This window comes from Aspergillus fijiensis (genome assembly GCF_003184825.1).
Source record: "Aspergillus fijiensis CBS 313.89 unplaced genomic scaffold BO72scaffold_22, whole genome shotgun sequence".
Lineage (NCBI taxonomy): Eukaryota > Fungi > Ascomycota > Eurotiomycetes > Eurotiales > Aspergillaceae > Aspergillus > Aspergillus fijiensis.
The window spans coordinates 33,350-49,811 of record NW_024468998.1 but is presented as its reverse complement, the minus strand read 5'-3'; the positions used below and the strand labels follow the sequence as shown (position 1 = coordinate 49,811).

Below are 16,462 nucleotides of genomic sequence, written 5' to 3'. Positions count from 1 at the left end.
AAGATCTATCAAATCCGGCTTCCTTGTGAGAAATGAATTAACAGAATCCGGGATGCGGTTTGGTGATTTTTACTTCATACCAAGAATGTAGATTTACCCTTAGGTGTTGCTGGGCTCTGGGCACTATAGATTATGACAGCGGAAAGAATGAAGGTAGCTTGAAGGGAAGAAAGTGGCTCTGACTAAGTATAGCACAGAGGATAAGTCAGATTCCTTGGATATCGGAAGAGAGGAAGGATCCTATCGTCGATGAATCAAAAGATGTCGTGAGGTTGAAAGAACAATGAGAAGATCCCAAAGGGGTAAGGCGGGGGAAAGACCCGACTCCGCCCAGGCAAGACCAATTCTGCCTCAGGCCACAAGGGGCTGAGGCTGCAAGGTGCTGGTTGCCTCAGGCGGCCAAGTTTCCCCTCACGGGCGCTTTCCTTCTCAACTCTTTCCACTCACTGTTCGGATCACAAACAACTGCTTGAGCTGTTACCCCAACTTGAATCCAGTCTTCCAACCCCTGAGACATTCACAGCTTCTTGATTGTTGACTGAATTGACTACTTTGATTATCAAGTCGGAATGTGCCCATGATGCCTATGATGCCTAGGCAGCGAGATCTGAATAACAGCCTCGCGGGACTAGCTCGAGCGGGGGGCTCGGCGAGGCTGACAGCCTGGTGTTGTGATCGCCTCTAGCTGCCCTTCTCAACCGCATCTGAAGCTTCAGGCCGTGACTGGTTGTATGTGTGTCTTCCTGCTGATTTCAGAATCTCTCTATGTCCTTCTGTCGACATGAGCGAGGCCTCCGCATTCGCTCACAATCCCACCAAGAGACGGAAACTCAACACGGGGGATGGTCATTCACACAGTCATGATGATTACACGATTGGTTGGGTCTGCGCCCTTGCCCTTGAAGCTGCTGCTGCCAAAGCAATGCTTGACGAGATTCATCCGACCCTCGAAACCCACCCCAATGACAAAAATGCATACACCCTGGGAGCGATCAGTGGGCACAGTGTGGTGATCGCCTGTCTCCCCGCTGGCACCTATGGCACTACCTCAGCCGCGACAGTTGCGAGCTCCATGTTCTTTACCTTTGGCTCCATACAGCATCTCCTCATGGTGGGGATCGGCGGAGGGGTACCATCAGAATCCAACGATGTGAGGCTTGGTGATGTCGTCGTCAGCGTTCCGACCCCGGGATGTGAGGGCGTGATACAGTACGACTACGGGAAGACCATTCAGGAAGGACACTTTGAGAGAACAGGAACCCTGAGTAAACCCTCCACATCCCTCCTGGCCGCAGTCACAAAGCTCCGAGCCGACCACTATTGCAGCGGGACTCAGATTGCAGCGCTCGTCGCTCAGATGCTGGCCAACCGCCCATCGATGGTACAGCCATTCACGCGTCCTGAAGCTGAACCGGACAGACTGTTCCGTGCGAACTATGAACATGACCCATCCCAGCGCACATGCGTAAATTGTGATGCGAACGAATTGATCTTGCGCTCAGCACGCAAGGACACCCAGCCAGCTGTTCATTACGGCCTGATCGCTTCCGGAAACCAGGTGATCAAGCATGCAGGCACCCGTGACCGACTGGCTGCGAAGTTGGATATATTGTGCTTTGAGATGGAAGCCGCCGGTCTGATGGATGACTTCCCGTGCCTAGTGATTCGAGGGATTTCAGACTATGCCGATTCGCATAAGAACAAGCAATGGCAGGGATACGCAGCCGCCACGGCTGCTGCTTATGCTAAAGAGCTGTTGGCGGTTATCAACGCCACAGGGCCCAGAATAGCTCGAAAATCACCAACAAAGACAACAACCGGCGGTGTCGACCATCGCAGGTGTGTGATGGACGCATTGCGGTTTGAACAAATAGAGAGTCGACAGGCAACAATCAAAGCTGCCCATGCTAAGACATGCCGATGGCTCTTGGAGAAACAAGAATATCTGGATTGGCTTGACACAAACAAGGTCGTCGATCATTATGGCTTTCTCTGGATCAAAGGCAAAGCAGGAAGCGGCAAATCAACCATCATGAAATTTGCGTACCAGCACGCCCAGGCGGCCAGGGATGACAATATTGTGATTGTTTCATTCTTCTTCAATGCGCGTGGTGAGCAGCTTGAAAGAACGACCGAAGGAATGTATCGCTCTTTGCTCTTGCAGCTGATGGAGGCTGTGCCTGATCTTCAAGTATTATTGGATCGAGTTCCTTTGCCACCTATTCACGACAGCCAGAATTCTTCCATCCTGGAAATCGAGAGGCTTCAAGAGATCTTCCGCTGTGCCGTGACCTCACTCGATGGAAAGCATCTGATTTGTTTTATCGATGCGCTTGATGAGTGTGACGTGGAGCAGGTGCGAGCCATGGTAGAGTTCCTCGAATCCTTAGGACAATACGCGACGTTATCGCAGATCAAACTTCATGTTTGCTTTTCCAGTCGTCAGTACCCGTTCATCACGGTGGAGAATGGAATCGAATTGATTCTCCATGACCAAAAAGGCCATGGGGAGGACATCGCTCGATACCTGCGCAGCGAATTGAAGATCGGACGAAGTAAACAAGCTGATCTCATTCGAACCGAGATATCAAGCAAAGCATCTGGCATCTTTCTCTGGACTGTTCTTGTTGTTCAGATCCTCAATCGCGAATATGAGAGGGGTCGTCTGCATGCGCTGCGCAAGAGGCTTTCCGAGATACCAAATGAGCTAGGCGAACTGTTCAAAGACATCTTGACTCGCGACAATGCTAATCTGGATGAGCTATTGCTATGCATCCAGTGGGTCTTATTCAGCAAGCGGCCGCTGAGAAGAGAAGAGCTCTACTTTGCCATTCTTTCCGGCCAGCCGGACGATCTCTCGGATGCCTGGGACCCCGATGACATTACCCTGGACGACATGGAGCGGTTCATCTTAGCGACGTCGAAAGGCCTGACCGAGACAACCAAGTCACGACATGCGACCGTGCAATTTATACATGAATCCGTCCGTGAGTTTCTCTTGAGAGGGAATGGCATCAGAGAGCTTTGGCCTGGCAAGCATGACCGCTTCGATGCATTGAGCCACGATCGCCTCAAAATGTGTTGTCAAAATTATTTGATGACCGACATCCGAGGCTCACTTGGTGTTCCTGACGAGCTTCCCATTGCGTCATCCGAGAGTGCTCGCGACATACGATCTGCAGTGATTTCCCGCTATCCGTTCTTCCAATATGCAGTATCCAATGTCCTTCACCACGCTGATGCTGCACAAAATGGTGGTGTGGACCAGAGCCAGTTCATCGATCACTTCCCTCTCACTGAGTGGATTCATCACAGCAATATGATCGAGCAGGCCCAAATCCGACGCTACACATCGTCTGCAAGCCTCTTGTATATCCTTGCAGAGCACGACCTCCCTAATCTGATAGGCATAGTATTGGTGGATACACCAGATCTGCAGATAGCGGGTGAGAGGTACCATTATCCCATTCTGGCTGCTCTGGCAAAAGGGAACGAGGCCGCAGTGAAAGCAATCTTGGCACCAAGCCAGTCCCTTCGAGGCAGCGAGGAAACTCATAGGATGCGGAGCACGGAATTACCATGGCTGCTTCAGCACGGAAAGACAATCAAAATGCGGAAACTCCAATCATTGATCACCTTCACGGTTGCCAATCGGATTTGCTCCTTGGGAGTTCTTTTGCTGGCAACCGGGCGTCTGCCAAGTGATTCCAAAAGTCAACACTTGCTACTATGCCAGTCTATTGATGAGGACAGGCCAACAGTAGTTGACTTTCTGCTCCGGGTTCTCAAAGTTCACCCAGACGGCTGCGGGAGCGGACCTCAAGGGACACCGCTCCGTCTAGCAATCGAACTTGGACGAGAGCATATATTCTCTAGGCTCCTTGCAGATTGTCGTGTCAGTCTCGATCGCATGTATGATGAGGATGGGCTAACTCCATTGGCCTGTGCGTGCACTGAAGGTCGGCTTGCTTTCGTCCGGGATCTGTTGGCATCTGGGCGAATCCAATGTGATCGGGGTGCTTGGACCGGCCGAACACCACTATCATATGCGGCGGACAAGGGCCATCTCGAGATCGTCCGGTTGCTACTCAAGACCGGCAAGGTCCGAATCGACAACGCAGATAAAGAAGGCTGGACACCCTTGTTGTATGCATGCTTACATGGCCACAGCCAGATAGCTTGCGAGTTGTTGAGCACAGGACAGGCGAATCCGAACCATACGGGCTTGGACCTATCAAGCCCCTTGATCCTAGCTGCCAAGTATGGACACGCAGAGATAGCCTTCCACTTGCTGGCTATGCAGAATATTCGCCCGAACATTCCATACTATGACCATCGCACCCCACTGCACATTGCCGCAGAGAGAGGTCACCGCGAGGTTGTCGAGCAGATGCTGGCTCATCCACAAGTGAATCCTGATGCTGAAGATGCGTTAGGTAGAAGGCCAATTGGGATTGCGGTGAAGAACGGCCGTGCGGATATTGCGCGCCTACTCTTGGCTACTGGACGCGTCGACGTCAATGTTATATCGCAAAAGTCTCTGGAATCGATAATTGAAGACGACAGCCAGAGTTTCAATGCAGGGGCGCTTAGAGACGCCGGCTGATGGATCCTGGTGTTCGTTTTGTCGAAGTCGGCAATTGTCTTTGTGGCAACGCTTCGTGGGCACTAGAAGTTGTCTTTTAGTTCACGGTTGTCAGCTTGAGTGCGATGAAGTTATGGTCTTCAAATCCGTAACAATCCTGTGTCTAGACCCAGTCTAGCGTCAAACCACTGGACAGGAGCAATTTCTCACGTGAATTCAATCTATCCATGCATTACCCCGCCATTGAATAAGCAGCACAGAACAAACATTCATCCAGAGTCAGAGTCTGCAGTCGACCCCACTGTTCCTTGGCTTCCTAACCCCAAGGTACCATGCCACCTCCCCGTCTCAAGCGCACCCGGACGGGATGCCTGACCTGTCTGCGGCGGCAAGTCAAATGTAGTGAAGAAAAGCCCACGTGTCACAGATGTCAGACTGCCCACCTCGTCTGTGCCGGCTACCAGCAGAGCCGGCATGTCATGCCTGTCGTTTTCACGGGAGAAGCGGATACAGACGCACCCTCCTCTGCCCCGCTTGTAACCTCGTCTTCAGCTTCCCAGTTGGTTTTATCCCAGTACGTGCCAGATGTGGTGCGATCGCCTGAAGACCCACATCAACGCACTGCTTTCCTAGCAATATACCACCAATACGTGACTAGCACCGTCCACCGGTTCTTCGCAGGCAGCGGCCTTGCATTTTGGCGCGACACAGTCGCACAGATGGCGTGGTCAGACGATTTGGTCTGCCATGCGATTCTGTGTCTCGGGGCCCTGCACCGGGCCGCGCTACTCCAGGCGGGCCATGCGCAGAAGGTCTATATGAGAGCGCAGGGTGTGGGTGCCTACACCAGTGCCTTGGGCCTTCCGCAAGGCAGCATTGGGATCCGGCAGGTCGGGGTTAGTTCGGTTGCGGTTATGATCGTCTTTGCGTTGGGGGAGGTAGTATACCCAACTCTGCCATCCCCATCCACGAAGTGTTTGTCTGACTATGTGAATAAGGATAGAGATTCCTGAAAAGCCTGTCCGGTGCTGGACGCCACCTCGATGCCGCACGGAGACTGTTCTGCGAGCTTGTCGGGTCGGCAAACCCTACGGAGGATCTTAGATGTATCGAGGACCCGCTCACGCGTCTGCAGTTCTCCATCCAGAACCTGACATCTCCTACGGGTAGTAAGGCTGGCTCGGGTGCAGGGAGCAACCAGCCGTAGCCCCCTTCCCTCACTATCCAAGCCTCTCATACAGCAACGATGAAGATCTTGTCTCCTCGGAACACAGCCATCTCCTCCAGGTTGTAGCCTCTTACCGGGACGTCGACCAGGTCTTGTGGCTACCAATCGAGCACACAACCACCTCCGTAAACAGAGCAAGCACTCAATGTAGTCTGTGGATGTATGGGATAGTTTGGATCGCTTGATTTTGGTTGGGTTGGTAAGTGGGTCTTTTTGGGGGTACTGAGAGGTTGGGGGATTTACTGTGCATGGTATGGAGATTGAATAAGTATGAATTAACCTCGCAAAGAGGGTGAAATTAATTGCTGGTTGGTTTAGTTATACCTGATAGAGAACCGGGGAGGCCTTACCTAGCGCTTTGTTGACAGCGGGTACTGTACTTGATGCACGATACCGAAGGCTCAGTCGAAGAGGCCAAGGGCAGGTGCGTAACCCAGTCATCATGGGATTAGGTCAGATCCACTGACTTACCTCTCCCCCTGTTCCTCCTTCTGCTGCTGTTGCTGCTGAGACGACCGCTCCAGCGCCTGCTCCCACTGCTGCTGGTCCCACTGCTGCTCCTGCTGAGCCAGCGCGAACTGGAAAGACTCCTGCATCAGCTGCCCCTGCTGCATCTGCTGTGGCTGTGGCTGTGGCTGTGGCTGCTGTTGCTGCGGCTGCTCCTGCCGAACCAGCCGGAACCTGTGAAACCCCTGCATCTGCTGTTGCTGCTGTTTCTGTGACAGCTGTTTCTTTGGCTGCTTTTCCTGCGGCTGCTGTTGCTGTACCTGCTGTCGCTGTGGCTGCTGGTCCAGCTCCTCCTGCATCTGCTGTGAAGCCCGCTCCCCATGTTGCTGTTCGAGCACCACCAATTCGGCATACTGGTCCTTCCGCCGCAGCTGGTCACGCACGCCGATGATCCGGTCGTCCAGCGCCTGGTTCCGCTGCTGCAGGCCGGGCCCCGTCGTGGCCTCGACCGCGGGATGCAGCGTGCTCTTAACGTTGACCCACCGGACGAAGCGGCTGCAGTACTCCAGCCCCTGCATCTTGGTGCAGACGAAGTAGTAATACGCGTCGTCGGTGTGGCACCAAAAGCGCGCGAGGTACTGCTCCGGCTCCAGCACGAGCGGCCGGTAGCCGTCCATCACCCGCATGGTCTCCACGTCCTTCTGCTCCAGCAGCTGCAGCAGATGGTGCCCGTCCCAGCTGAGGCTGGCCTCCGGGTGCGGGCGCACGAAGTGATTGGTCAGCCTCGCGTCGAAGTGCGCCGGCGGATCGTCGGGCCCGTACACGCAGCGGCCTGGCAGGCCCCCGTAGGGAAGGCTCCCGATGTCTGTGACGCGTGGGAGAAAGGGGCGCGGCTGGTTGGGGACTTGGGACTCGGCCTGGGCCTGGGCCTTGGACTGGGACTGGGACTGGGACATGTTGGCTGTCTGGGCACACAAAATCAGTCGGTCTGAACCTGGGTTATTGGGATACCTTGGGTGTTAGTCAATTGACTAATGCTGTTTGGTGGGATTGGTATGGGGATCGGTTAATGCTTTGCTCGGCTGTGCGGACATTTATAACTATTGCGAGGGGCCTATGTTCCGGGGATTGATGAGGCTTTCGTCGAGCGTTCATGATGATCACCGGCTATCTTCTTTGTAAATGCAATTGCAGATAATAGTCAAAGGGCTGCGGTCTTACACAGATGGTGTCTACCTTTATCGCGTACCGCTGGACAGGCATTGATCACTAAGAGTTGGAGGTTTACTTTAAGTATACTAAGCCAGCCGAGTCTACCTACTAGCATAGATATCTAGCAAGCATTGCCTATTGTAAGTCTTGACGGCAGCCCTGCTGTCTTAGTGAATAAACTGCTTGCTCCCCGCCCACCGCTACTGATAGTTCCGCAGATAGCCTGACGTAGTCAGACTCCAAGCATTATCCACCTCAAGTCTCCTTATCAGCTTCTTACTCGCCCAAGACAATCCCTCTATGTCCTTGTTTCATGCATAATCAATGCATTAAGCCGGAAAGGCATGACTCGACGGTCTCAGGTTGAACCCACGCAACACCGATTAACTCCGACCACCACACCACAACCTCACCTCGTAGACCGAGGATAAACCCATATGCCGGGTGCATAAACCTCACAACCTTCCAATCAGAGATTCCAGATAGGGGTACTAGACCCACCTCGACCTCTTCCCGCAACGGCCAGTCGATGATGACAGCGGCAAATCCGTAAAATCCGGTATATCCGGCCGAAGTATACTGGCCTGGCTTGAAGAACGGTATAAGTGATCTAGCACCCTTCATCCCAACGAGATGGCAGAACGCCAGCTCAACCCCACCAAACGAATAGAAAAATGCCAGCGCACCTCGAAACCCGGCCCCTGGGCAAAAACGGCCCCTCCGTGCCCCGCCTGGGCTTCGGCACGATGGGCCTGAGTGCCTTCTACGGGCCCCCCAAGCCGGACGGCGAGCGCCTCGCCCTCCTCGACAAAGCGTACGAACTAGGCGAGACCTTCTGGGACTCCGGTACTTCCACTGTCCCCCCGTCCTCACAACCCAAAGTAACCCCCCTACTGACACGGGAAGCAAACCAGCGGCCCTCTACGGCGACAGCGAAACCCTGCTAGGCACCTGGCTGCGCGCCAACCCGAGCAAGCGCGCGCACGTCTTCCTGGCCACGAAATTCGGGGCCGAGTTCGTGGACGGCGCGATGATCATCGACAGCTCGCGCGACCGGTGCCTCTCCTCCTGCGAGCGCAGCCTGCAACGCCTGGGCGTCGCGACCATCGACCTGCTGTACGCGCACCGCCTCGACCCCGCCGTGCCCGTCGAGGAGACCGTGCGCGCGATGGCCGAGCTGCGCGCCGCCGGCAAAATCAAACACCTCGGGCTGAGCGAGGTCAGCGCCGCGACGCTGCGGCGCGCCCACCGCGTGCACCCCATCGCCGCCGTCCAGGTCGAGTACTCGCCCTTCGCGCTGGAGATCGAGTCCCCGCAGACGGACCTGCTGCGCACGGCGCGCGAGCTGGGCGTCGCCGTCGTGGCGTACTCGCCGCTCTCGCGCGGGATCCTGACGGGGCGGGTGCGGTCGCGGGCGGACTTCCCCGCCGGGGATATCCGGCTGGTCATGCCGCGGTATAGTGAGGAGAACTTTGGGCGGAACCTCGCGTTGGTGGAGCGGTTGAAGGGGTTTGCGGACGAAAAGGGGTGTACGGTGGGGCAGCTGGTGTTGGCGTGGTTGTTGGCGCAGGGGGAGGATGTTTTCCCGATTCCGGGGACCACGCGCCCTGAGGCTTTGGTGGAGAATGTGGGCGCGTTGGGCGTGCGGTTGGAGGGGGAGGAGGTCGCCAGGATTAGGGCGGTGGTGGATGAGGTTGAGGTGCTCGGGGGCAGATATGGGGTGGAGGCGTTGAGGTCGTGTTTCGTCGATACGGTGCCGTTGGAATGACCTTCTGGTCCATGGATATGGGTGGAAGCTTGAGGCATTAGTACTGTCACCTTTGCTGGAGATGGTCCTGGTAGCAGATTGTATCTTATCGATAGTGTTAGTTTGGAGTAAACTGTGACGGTGGCTAGCAGTCAACAATGGCACAGAGTCTGTCGCTGTAAGCGCGGACAAAGCAATAGGTGTGTCATGTAGAGAGTGTGATGTAGCGGCGTGAGTCCAGCCCTGACCCTAAGAAGGCACCAACTCCTTATCTGGCAACCCTCACGCGCACCCCCCGCTCTTCCATCTCGGAGGATCATTACAGTACTTCTCCCAGAAAATGGATTCAGCATTTCCTTCCTAAACAATAACGCAGAGTAGTAAGAGAAGACAGAGTCCAAACCGAGTGAAGAACGCACAGACCAGACTCCGGACTCCGTAGGATCACCCGATATCCCCTCCCGAATCCCCCCCCCCCCCCCCCCCCACCCCCCTCCCGGCAAGCCCCCAAGGCAGTGAGCACAGTGAGCACAACAAGATCAGCACACCCGGAAAAAGGATTTCGACGGTGGAATGAGTGAGATGATGGGTGCATCCGATTCTTCATCATCGGCTCCACTCTGCGCCCACTCCGCCAATAGCGTTGTCTTTACCTAGGGACAAAATACCCCAGAAAGCGGGATCGACGGGGGCGGGCGGGGCTGGCATCGTATGACGGATCGACTACCCCCGATCAGGCCACAAATACGTGGGTGTGATGCATTCGGTCCGCTGCTTTATAAATACACCAAGGTACAACCATCAACCAACAATCCATTATTCCAGCACAATTCACTCCACTACTACATCCCTCTACTCTACTTAACTACCACCATCGCAACTCTTCCAATCACCCAATAAATCACCCACGCAAACAAAATGATGAACCTCTCCCCCCCACACCCCCGCCCTTTCTTCAAGAGCCACCCCCACATTAACCCGGCCTCCCTCAAGAAACCCAGCCGCTGGTATCTGCCCCTGATGGCGGCCATCGCTCTCGGTACGTTTACGCTCTTCCCCCCACCTTTATAATGTAAACATTCTCCATCCAAACCAGACCTAACAGACCCCAAGGCTTCGGCGCCTACAACCACTACACGGCCACCTCTACCTCTCCCTCTACCTCTCAGAAATCCCTCCAGAACCAACACCTCTACCAACAGCAAGAAGAAGAGCGCCTCCGCAAGAACCGCGCCCTGATGGACGCCTACGGCGACAAGGAGACCCTGCAGGACATCGAGCGCGCGCTGGTCGTGTATGATCTCCAGTGATTATGCCAAGCCGATGGGGTGGGATGCGTGCTGTGCGATGCATACGGGGTGCGGATCGGCCCTAACCCGGGCATGGGAATGGGCGGCGATGGAGTGGGGTTGAGACCCCCTTTGCATGGGATCATGATTATGGATGGCGTTCTGGGATGGATTTCTTTGGTTGAAAGGATTAGCGGGTTTGATGTTTGGGCAAAGGATCAGGATGCACTTGTTGAATCGAAGGATGGATGGATGGATGCAGCTGGTCTGTTTCTGTTTCTGGTTCTGGTTCTGGTTCTTTGCCGGATGGCTACATACTATACAGGTGTTGGGGCTGGGAAACCTGCCCTGCGGATGGTGGGCATGGAATCAAGTGTTCTTTCCATTATACTCGTGCTGTACTCGTGCTGGAAATAAACATGGAATCTTAAGAATGGGTATATTATATTATACATCTTATATCCAACAAAACAAATTAGAATCAACTCCACCACACCACCCCCGACTAAACAGCCCAGCCCACCACCACCCCAACAACAACAAGCACCACCCCCCAAGCACCACTACTCATAATGGTAGCAACCCTCCCCGCCCCCGAAACCGCAGTCCCCTTCGCCCCCGCCTCCTCCGCCGTCGCGTTAGCATACACATCCCCCTCCCCTCCCCCCATCCCACCCCCCAACACAGCATGCAAATCAAATTCCCTCGGCGCCACCCCAACCGAACCATCCCTCCGAATCGAACTAAAGTACAAATCCCCCACGTCCGTGACATACACATACGCCGCCTGGAAGAACGGCCGCCCCAGGATGATCTCCCCCCCACTACTCCCCACCACACACCGCGACCCCGCAGGGACCAGGTCCGCCCAGATGGGGATCTCGAAGAGCGGGTACGTCGCGCTATCTGGGTTGAAGACCACCGTGAAGTTGCGGTCGCAGAAGCTCGCGTCGGGGACGGTGAGGGTCTCGGCGGTGAAGTTGAGGGTGGCGGGGAGGGGTGTGGTGGTGGTGGTTGGGGTGGAGGTGGTGTCGAAGGGGTAGGTGGTTGTGTTTGTGTTGCCCGTAAGGTCGGGCGCGGGGTAGAGTCTCAGCTGGACGCCGCTGGCGAGGAGCTGCGTGCCGGTTTGGGTGAAGCTGCCATTCCCCGCGCTGGTTTCCGGGGTGGTCTGCCAGTGCGATTCGTTCCAGATGCGGTTCGCGTCGTAGTTGCCGCCGAAGATCAGGGCCCCGGGCCAGTGGGACCCGAAGCCGAGGTTCATCCCCACGGGGAGGGTGGTCAGGTTCGTGGTGCTGATGTTCGTCGGGTTCTCGGCTGTCGCGATGACGGTGCTGAGGATGGTGAGGCTTGTGTCCGCGCCCAGGAGGAGGGCGTTTGCTTCCGGGTTCAGAGGGACTTCGAGGGTCGAGGTCGTGGACTCGTCGCCGGAGGGCGTGCCGATCGGGGAGACGGTCGCCGTGGGTAAGGCGCTGGTTTCCTGCGAGGAAATTCGGGTTTTGTGGACGCTGGGGGTGCTGGTGGGTGCTGGTGCTGTGCCGAAGGTGATGGGGAGCAGCGCGGCGGCCTCGCTGTGCATGTGCACATTTGCGCCCCACGCGGCGGTCGCCGCGCTGGCGGGCCCCGTGAGAGGGATGTACCAGGCGTTGTCGCCGGCGTCGGAGACGGTCGTGATGGGCAGCCCTGTGGCGTCGATCATGGAGACGGTCTCGACGGAGGCGGCGGCCGTCACGGGCGTGGTGTCTACGGCGAGCTGCGCGGAGGCGAGGATTCCCACGCTCGCGATGATGGAAAGAGTGTGTACAAGCTTGCTTGCCATCGTGGTTATCTGTGGGTAGTTGTGGTAACGACAGACTGCGGGCCCAGAGTGACTGGCTCCCGCGAGGAAATGAGTGACTCGCGAGAATGGGTTTCAACGAATGTCAATGTAGTGAGTGAACGAAAGACTGACAGCCCACACAGGCATGAAGACACGCAACTGGCAGAGTTGGCAAGAAGAAAGAAGAAAGAGAAGAACTCTCATTCCGAAGAAGTTCCCCTGAGCGGAGTTCGGTTCCTGTGTCGCATGGGGGCGAAAGGCAGGGCACACGGCAGCTGGCTCGCTGTTCCTGCGTACGTTCACGCAACAGGATCCTCGCTGCCAGGCACAACATTCGACGGACCACACATATCGAGGCGCAAGGTCGCTGGGATTCAGCGCTGCGCCAGGGGGCAAATCGGGACGGCCTCTGGTGTTGCACTGTTGGGGGCGGCCCCATAGCTAGCATCCTGGCGAGATGAGGCGGGATCCTGAAATCAGATTCGACACTCAGCCTTCGCGGGCAACCTGGTGGATCTTAGATCATAGATCGCTTGTTGTTAGTCATGGAATTCGGTGGCTATCATGGTCGTGATGGCGTGCCATGTGTTCCCTCAACTGTTGTCTGTCGCGATTTCGCGATGATGCTTATCAGGATGTTACATGCTTTCAAACGGCGTAAAGCCTCTGCCACTTGCAAGGTCCCTGAAAGAACATGCTCCTCAGATTGAGACAATTGAACCGTTAGATGGTAGATGCGAATCCAGATACATTCCGACAATGAGTGATGTTGACACCGCAGGGAGATGGTGGAGATGGACACGCAGGCGGTCAGCCGATCATGATCCTGCCGGCAGAAGGCAGCCACGAAAGCGGTCAACACATTCCTCTCTCTGCTTCGTCCACACATCCCACTTCCCCCATCTTGGACCATCCATCCAAAGACCTGGTCAGTCTATCAACTAAGCTAAGCACCATCAGTTTGCGGTACGGAGTGTGTTATTCCGGCACTCTGTCGACAACTGTCTTTGGGATGAAAACTTGGCACGGAAGCCATGCACAATGACGTCATTACCCCTGGCCATCTTCGATGCACAGACATTGTGATTGTGTAGTTCGGCCGTTTGATGGACATTCGCCTATGTTCCAGTGCGGGGTGCTACATGTCCTATCGAGCCTTTTTGTCATTCATGCACGCAATGTGCGTATGTTGAGAGTGCAATCAATGGTCGCGACAAGGTTTACTATATAGTCCATACACTGAACGAAACACTACACCAACCGGCCTGGGACAGTCAGTCGGATACTACGAGGATCTAAGTCAAAAACTCCAAAGAAAGTGAGTGAAGTCCAAGGTATCCTGAATTTGTACTCGTAATGAAGATAACAACATATTTACAAGGCCCACCTCGAAAGGTCTTCCACATGCGCATCAAGCATCCACATCAACCCCCTCCCGTCCAGTCATCCCAGATGCCTCGGCCTCAGTCTACGCGGACGCAAAGCCCGAGCTGATCGACCAGGTCACATCCGCATTGAACGAAGTCTTGGAGTCGAAGGTGTGCACGCCGCCGTTGCTGGCGATGTAGCCCACGTTGCTGTAGTGGCGGAACCAACGGGTGGGGTAGTTCCAGGAGCGGATGGAGGTGCCGGAGCCGCTGAGGCCGGACTCCGGGCAGAAGGTGGCGTCCTCTTTGAACTGCTTGGTGCCGTCGCTGGCGGCGAGCAGCAGCTCGAAGTTGTAGTGGCGGATGTAGCTGCCGGGGGTGTCGACGGACTCGAAGGAAAAGCAGCCGGAGTTGGCCAGCCCCGCGACGACGGTCCAGCTGGCCTGCTTCTGCAGGGTGGAGGAGCTGGACGAGGAGACGACCGAGGTGATGACGTTAGTGGTGTTGTGGGCGAGGTAGCGGGTTGTGTACCCCGTGGTCGTGACGCGCAGCGAGATCGAGGAGCCCGCCGTCAGCGCCGACCCGCTGGTCAGCGAGGTCGTCGCGTACTTTGCCGCCACGATGTTGGCCTGCACCGAGTTCTCTGTCGCGTCCGACGGGTAGCCCGAGGTCATCACCCCCTCGTAGAAGGTGCCCTGCGCGCCGTTGCTGTTGTCGCCGCCGATCCCCAGGATGATCGCCCCCTCCTTGCTCATCGGGTTGTAGCCGCTCACCGTGGGCCGCGCGCCGCTGTAGTAGCTCGTCAGCGAGCCCGAGGCCGCGTTGCCACCGCGGATCGCCCACTGGTTGGGCTCGCCCTTGACCGCCGCCGTCACGAACCGGTAGGAGATCGACGGGTCCGCCGAGTTCAGGCCCTCCGCCTGCCCGGAGAACAGGTTGTTCTCGAGATCGGCCATCACCCACGGGCCACTGCCCGAGCCATAGCCCCAGGTCTTGCTGGTACCGTAGTAGATGGCCTCCATGTGGCCGTTGCCCGTGTCGGTGCTGCTGACCTCGGCGTTGCCGTAGTCGAAGCAGCAGGCATCGTTGTAGTGCGTGCCGTCCAGGACCGCGTACATGCCCTCGGGCTCATCGCCGGTGGCAGTGCCGTTGGCATCGTTGTTGCGGTAGCCGGTGCCGGGCGAGACGAAGACACCGTACGCCTTCTGTCCGTTCAACGTGACGGGGGCGCCGATCGCGCTGGCCAGGTTGTCGTAGCCGTTGGACTCGGGCCCATCGAAGCCGCCCGGAGGAGCCTGGGTGAGGTCGTTTCCACTACCGGACTGGTCGTAGATGATCGAGATCAGGCAGGTCGTGCCAGAGCAGAAGGTGTCCTGGGCGGCAGCATTGGCAACCCCACCAGCGGTGAGCGGCTTGATGTCGGTGGTGGCACTGTCCGAGCCACGGATGACCTGGTAAAGGGGACCGGAATAGGCACTGTACAAGGCACGAGTGGTGCTGTGCGCAGCGATACAGGGCGCCCCACCGGAGGCATAGATGTCGCAGGGTCCGGCGCTGACCAGGGTGCCCGTGGCCGCCAGCCCGAGGAGGGTTCGTCGTGAAGGCATCTTGAAGGACAATATGTGGAGAGACTGTGAGAGATGCTTGAGCGGCCCCTGAAAGGAACCCAGGAACAGGAAAGGATTTTATACCACACCCGTCCCTTGCAGATTCCCGGCCGTCAGCATCCCAATGCGTCACGGTGGCAGGAACACTCGATTAAGCCACTTGGACGGAACATTTTGTTCCACCTCTGATGCGCAAATGTTGGGAGCGGATCATGCGACACTGCAGAATGACAGCTTCATCCCGACGAAGTCATTGGAGGCGAGTCGCAGGTACCCCGCATGGTGGCAGGCAGCATCGTGAAGATATCGCGGACTAGGGCTAACCGAGGCCCCTGTGCCGCCGGGGTTTTTCCCATTTTTCTTCAGCCGGCGACAATGCCCCGACACAAACCGGTTGTTTAGCGCCGGACTGAGGCTGCTATGCCCAATTGGGGTGCGGGGCCCCGGACTGGGACCTGAACTAGACAGCATTTCCTTCTGCATGTGCGGTACGAAGGATGATGAAGAATTGGCTTTGCGAGACCAAGCATGCTAAGCATGAAGAGACAATGGGACGGAAGGGGGGCATCCCGCCGGGGCCCGCCTTTCTCCAGCTGAAGAAAGGTTGAGATGGTGGAACCACGATGTACCAGATGCTGAAACTTGGGATGTCTCATTGTTGGATCAACAAGGAAGTCTGCAATCGCAGACGAGTGCAGGCAGAATGGTGGAAGGATGCAAGAAACGGTGTCTCGGTGGTGGTGGGAGGGGGAGGGGGAGGGGGAGGGAAAAAAAGGAAACCTTGGTGCCTCAGATTTCCAGACGTCAACATAGCATTGACGTCATAAGCAGTTAGTACTGAAAGAGTGCGTGAACAATGTCCTGGTCTACGATTATGCTCAATGCCATCATTGTTTTAATTCTACTCATGGCAGAGATTTGACTGAGCTACGTACTTTAAGTTTCAGATTGCGTGTCTCTGACCGAGATAGCTATCAAATACTAAAAGAATAAACAACATCCTTGTCTACGATGGTACTCAATGGTCTTGTTCTTCTCCTTTATTCACAGCACAGGTCCATGTTTATGTCTGAGATAGCGGAGAAGAGTCCAAGACCTCGCCCTCCTCGCCCTCCTAAAGTTTGACTTGGCTTCATACTGTGACCATTTGTCTGTCTGGGTCTG

The 16,462-nt window shown here is 56.1% G+C and overlaps 7 protein-coding genes across 7 annotated transcripts; 4 read left to right on the top strand and 3 right to left on the bottom strand.

The window, feature by feature from the left end:
* Nucleotides 1-781: 781 nt before the first annotated feature.
* Nucleotides 782-4,051, top strand: BO72DRAFT_377764 (purine and uridine phosphorylase; the record flags this gene model as incomplete). Its single annotated transcript, XM_040941279.1, has 2 exons — nucleotides 782-3,453; nucleotides 3,703-4,051. Coding segments are annotated over 2 exons (3,021 nt in total), but the record flags the coding sequence as incomplete, so codon positions are not given.
* Nucleotides 4,052-4,440: 389 nt separating this feature from the next.
* BO72DRAFT_477300 (Zn(II)2Cys6 transcription factor) lies at nucleotides 4,441-5,984 on the top strand. The gene is made up of 2 exons (XM_040947434.1): nucleotides 4,441-5,523; nucleotides 5,584-5,984. Exons 1-2 carry the CDS (start codon nucleotides 4,918-4,920, stop codon nucleotides 5,596-5,598), a joined length of 621 nt encoding a protein of 206 aa, XP_040801387.1. The 5' UTR covers nucleotides 4,441-4,917; the 3' UTR covers nucleotides 5,599-5,984.
* Nucleotides 5,985-6,280: 296 nt separating this feature from the next.
* On the bottom strand, nucleotides 6,281-7,216 carry BO72DRAFT_458638 (uncharacterized protein; the record flags this gene model as incomplete). The annotated part of the gene is made up of 1 exon (XM_040946383.1): nucleotides 6,281-7,216. The coding sequence occupies one exon, from the start codon at nucleotides 7,214-7,216 to the stop codon at nucleotides 6,281-6,283; it is 936 nt and encodes a 311-aa protein (XP_040801386.1).
* A 930-nt stretch (nucleotides 7,217-8,146) lies between these two features.
* BO72DRAFT_477299 (Aldo/keto reductase) lies at nucleotides 8,147-9,240 on the top strand (the record flags this gene model as incomplete). Its single annotated transcript, XM_040947433.1, has 2 exons — nucleotides 8,147-8,318; nucleotides 8,387-9,240. The coding sequence occupies 2 exons, from the start codon at nucleotides 8,147-8,149 to the stop codon at nucleotides 9,238-9,240; spliced, it is 1,026 nt and encodes a 341-aa protein (XP_040801385.1).
* Nucleotides 9,241-10,053: 813 nt separating this feature from the next.
* BO72DRAFT_447871 (uncharacterized protein) lies at nucleotides 10,054-10,896 on the top strand. The gene is made up of 2 exons (XM_040944658.1): nucleotides 10,054-10,258; nucleotides 10,333-10,896. Exons 1-2 carry the CDS (start codon nucleotides 10,138-10,140, stop codon nucleotides 10,527-10,529), a joined length of 318 nt encoding a protein of 105 aa, XP_040801384.1. The 5' UTR covers nucleotides 10,054-10,137; the 3' UTR covers nucleotides 10,530-10,896.
* A 73-nt stretch (nucleotides 10,897-10,969) lies between these two features.
* Nucleotides 10,970-12,612, bottom strand: BO72DRAFT_104416 (uncharacterized protein). Its single transcript, XM_040938894.1, has one exon. It carries the CDS (start codon nucleotides 12,322-12,324, stop codon nucleotides 11,014-11,016), a length of 1,311 nt encoding a protein of 436 aa, XP_040801383.1. The 5' UTR covers nucleotides 12,325-12,612; the 3' UTR covers nucleotides 10,970-11,013.
* A 1,051-nt stretch (nucleotides 12,613-13,663) lies between these two features.
* BO72DRAFT_104413 (alpha-L-arabinofuranosidase B) lies at nucleotides 13,664-15,403 on the bottom strand. The gene has a single exon (XM_040938893.1). The coding sequence runs from the start codon at nucleotides 15,296-15,298 to the stop codon at nucleotides 13,793-13,795; it is 1,506 nt and encodes a 501-aa protein (XP_040801382.1). The 5' UTR covers nucleotides 15,299-15,403; the 3' UTR covers nucleotides 13,664-13,792.
* Between the last annotated feature and the right edge of the window lie 1,059 nt (nucleotides 15,404-16,462).

What these genes read in the sequence shown, in the direction of transcription:
- BO72DRAFT_447871 (XM_040944658.1), top strand. Translation starts at nt 10,138, where the DNA reads ATGATGAACCTCTCCCCCCCACACCCCCGCCCTTTCTTCAAGAGCCAC. An exon ending in GATGGCGGCCATCGCTCTCG is followed by an intron (nt 10,259 to 10,332) that starts GTACGTTTACGC and finishes ACAGACCCCAAG; the next exon opens with GCTTCGGCGCCTACAACCAC.
- BO72DRAFT_104413 (XM_040938893.1), bottom strand. Translation starts at nt 15,298, where the DNA reads ATGCCTTCACGACGAACCCTCCTCGGGCTGGCGGCCACGGGCACCCTG.
- BO72DRAFT_104416 (XM_040938894.1), bottom strand. Translation starts at nt 12,324, where the DNA reads ATGGCAAGCAAGCTTGTACACACTCTTTCCATCATCGCGAGCGTGGGA.
- BO72DRAFT_477300 (XM_040947434.1), top strand. Translation starts at nt 4,918, where the DNA reads ATGCCACCTCCCCGTCTCAAGCGCACCCGGACGGGATGCCTGACCTGT.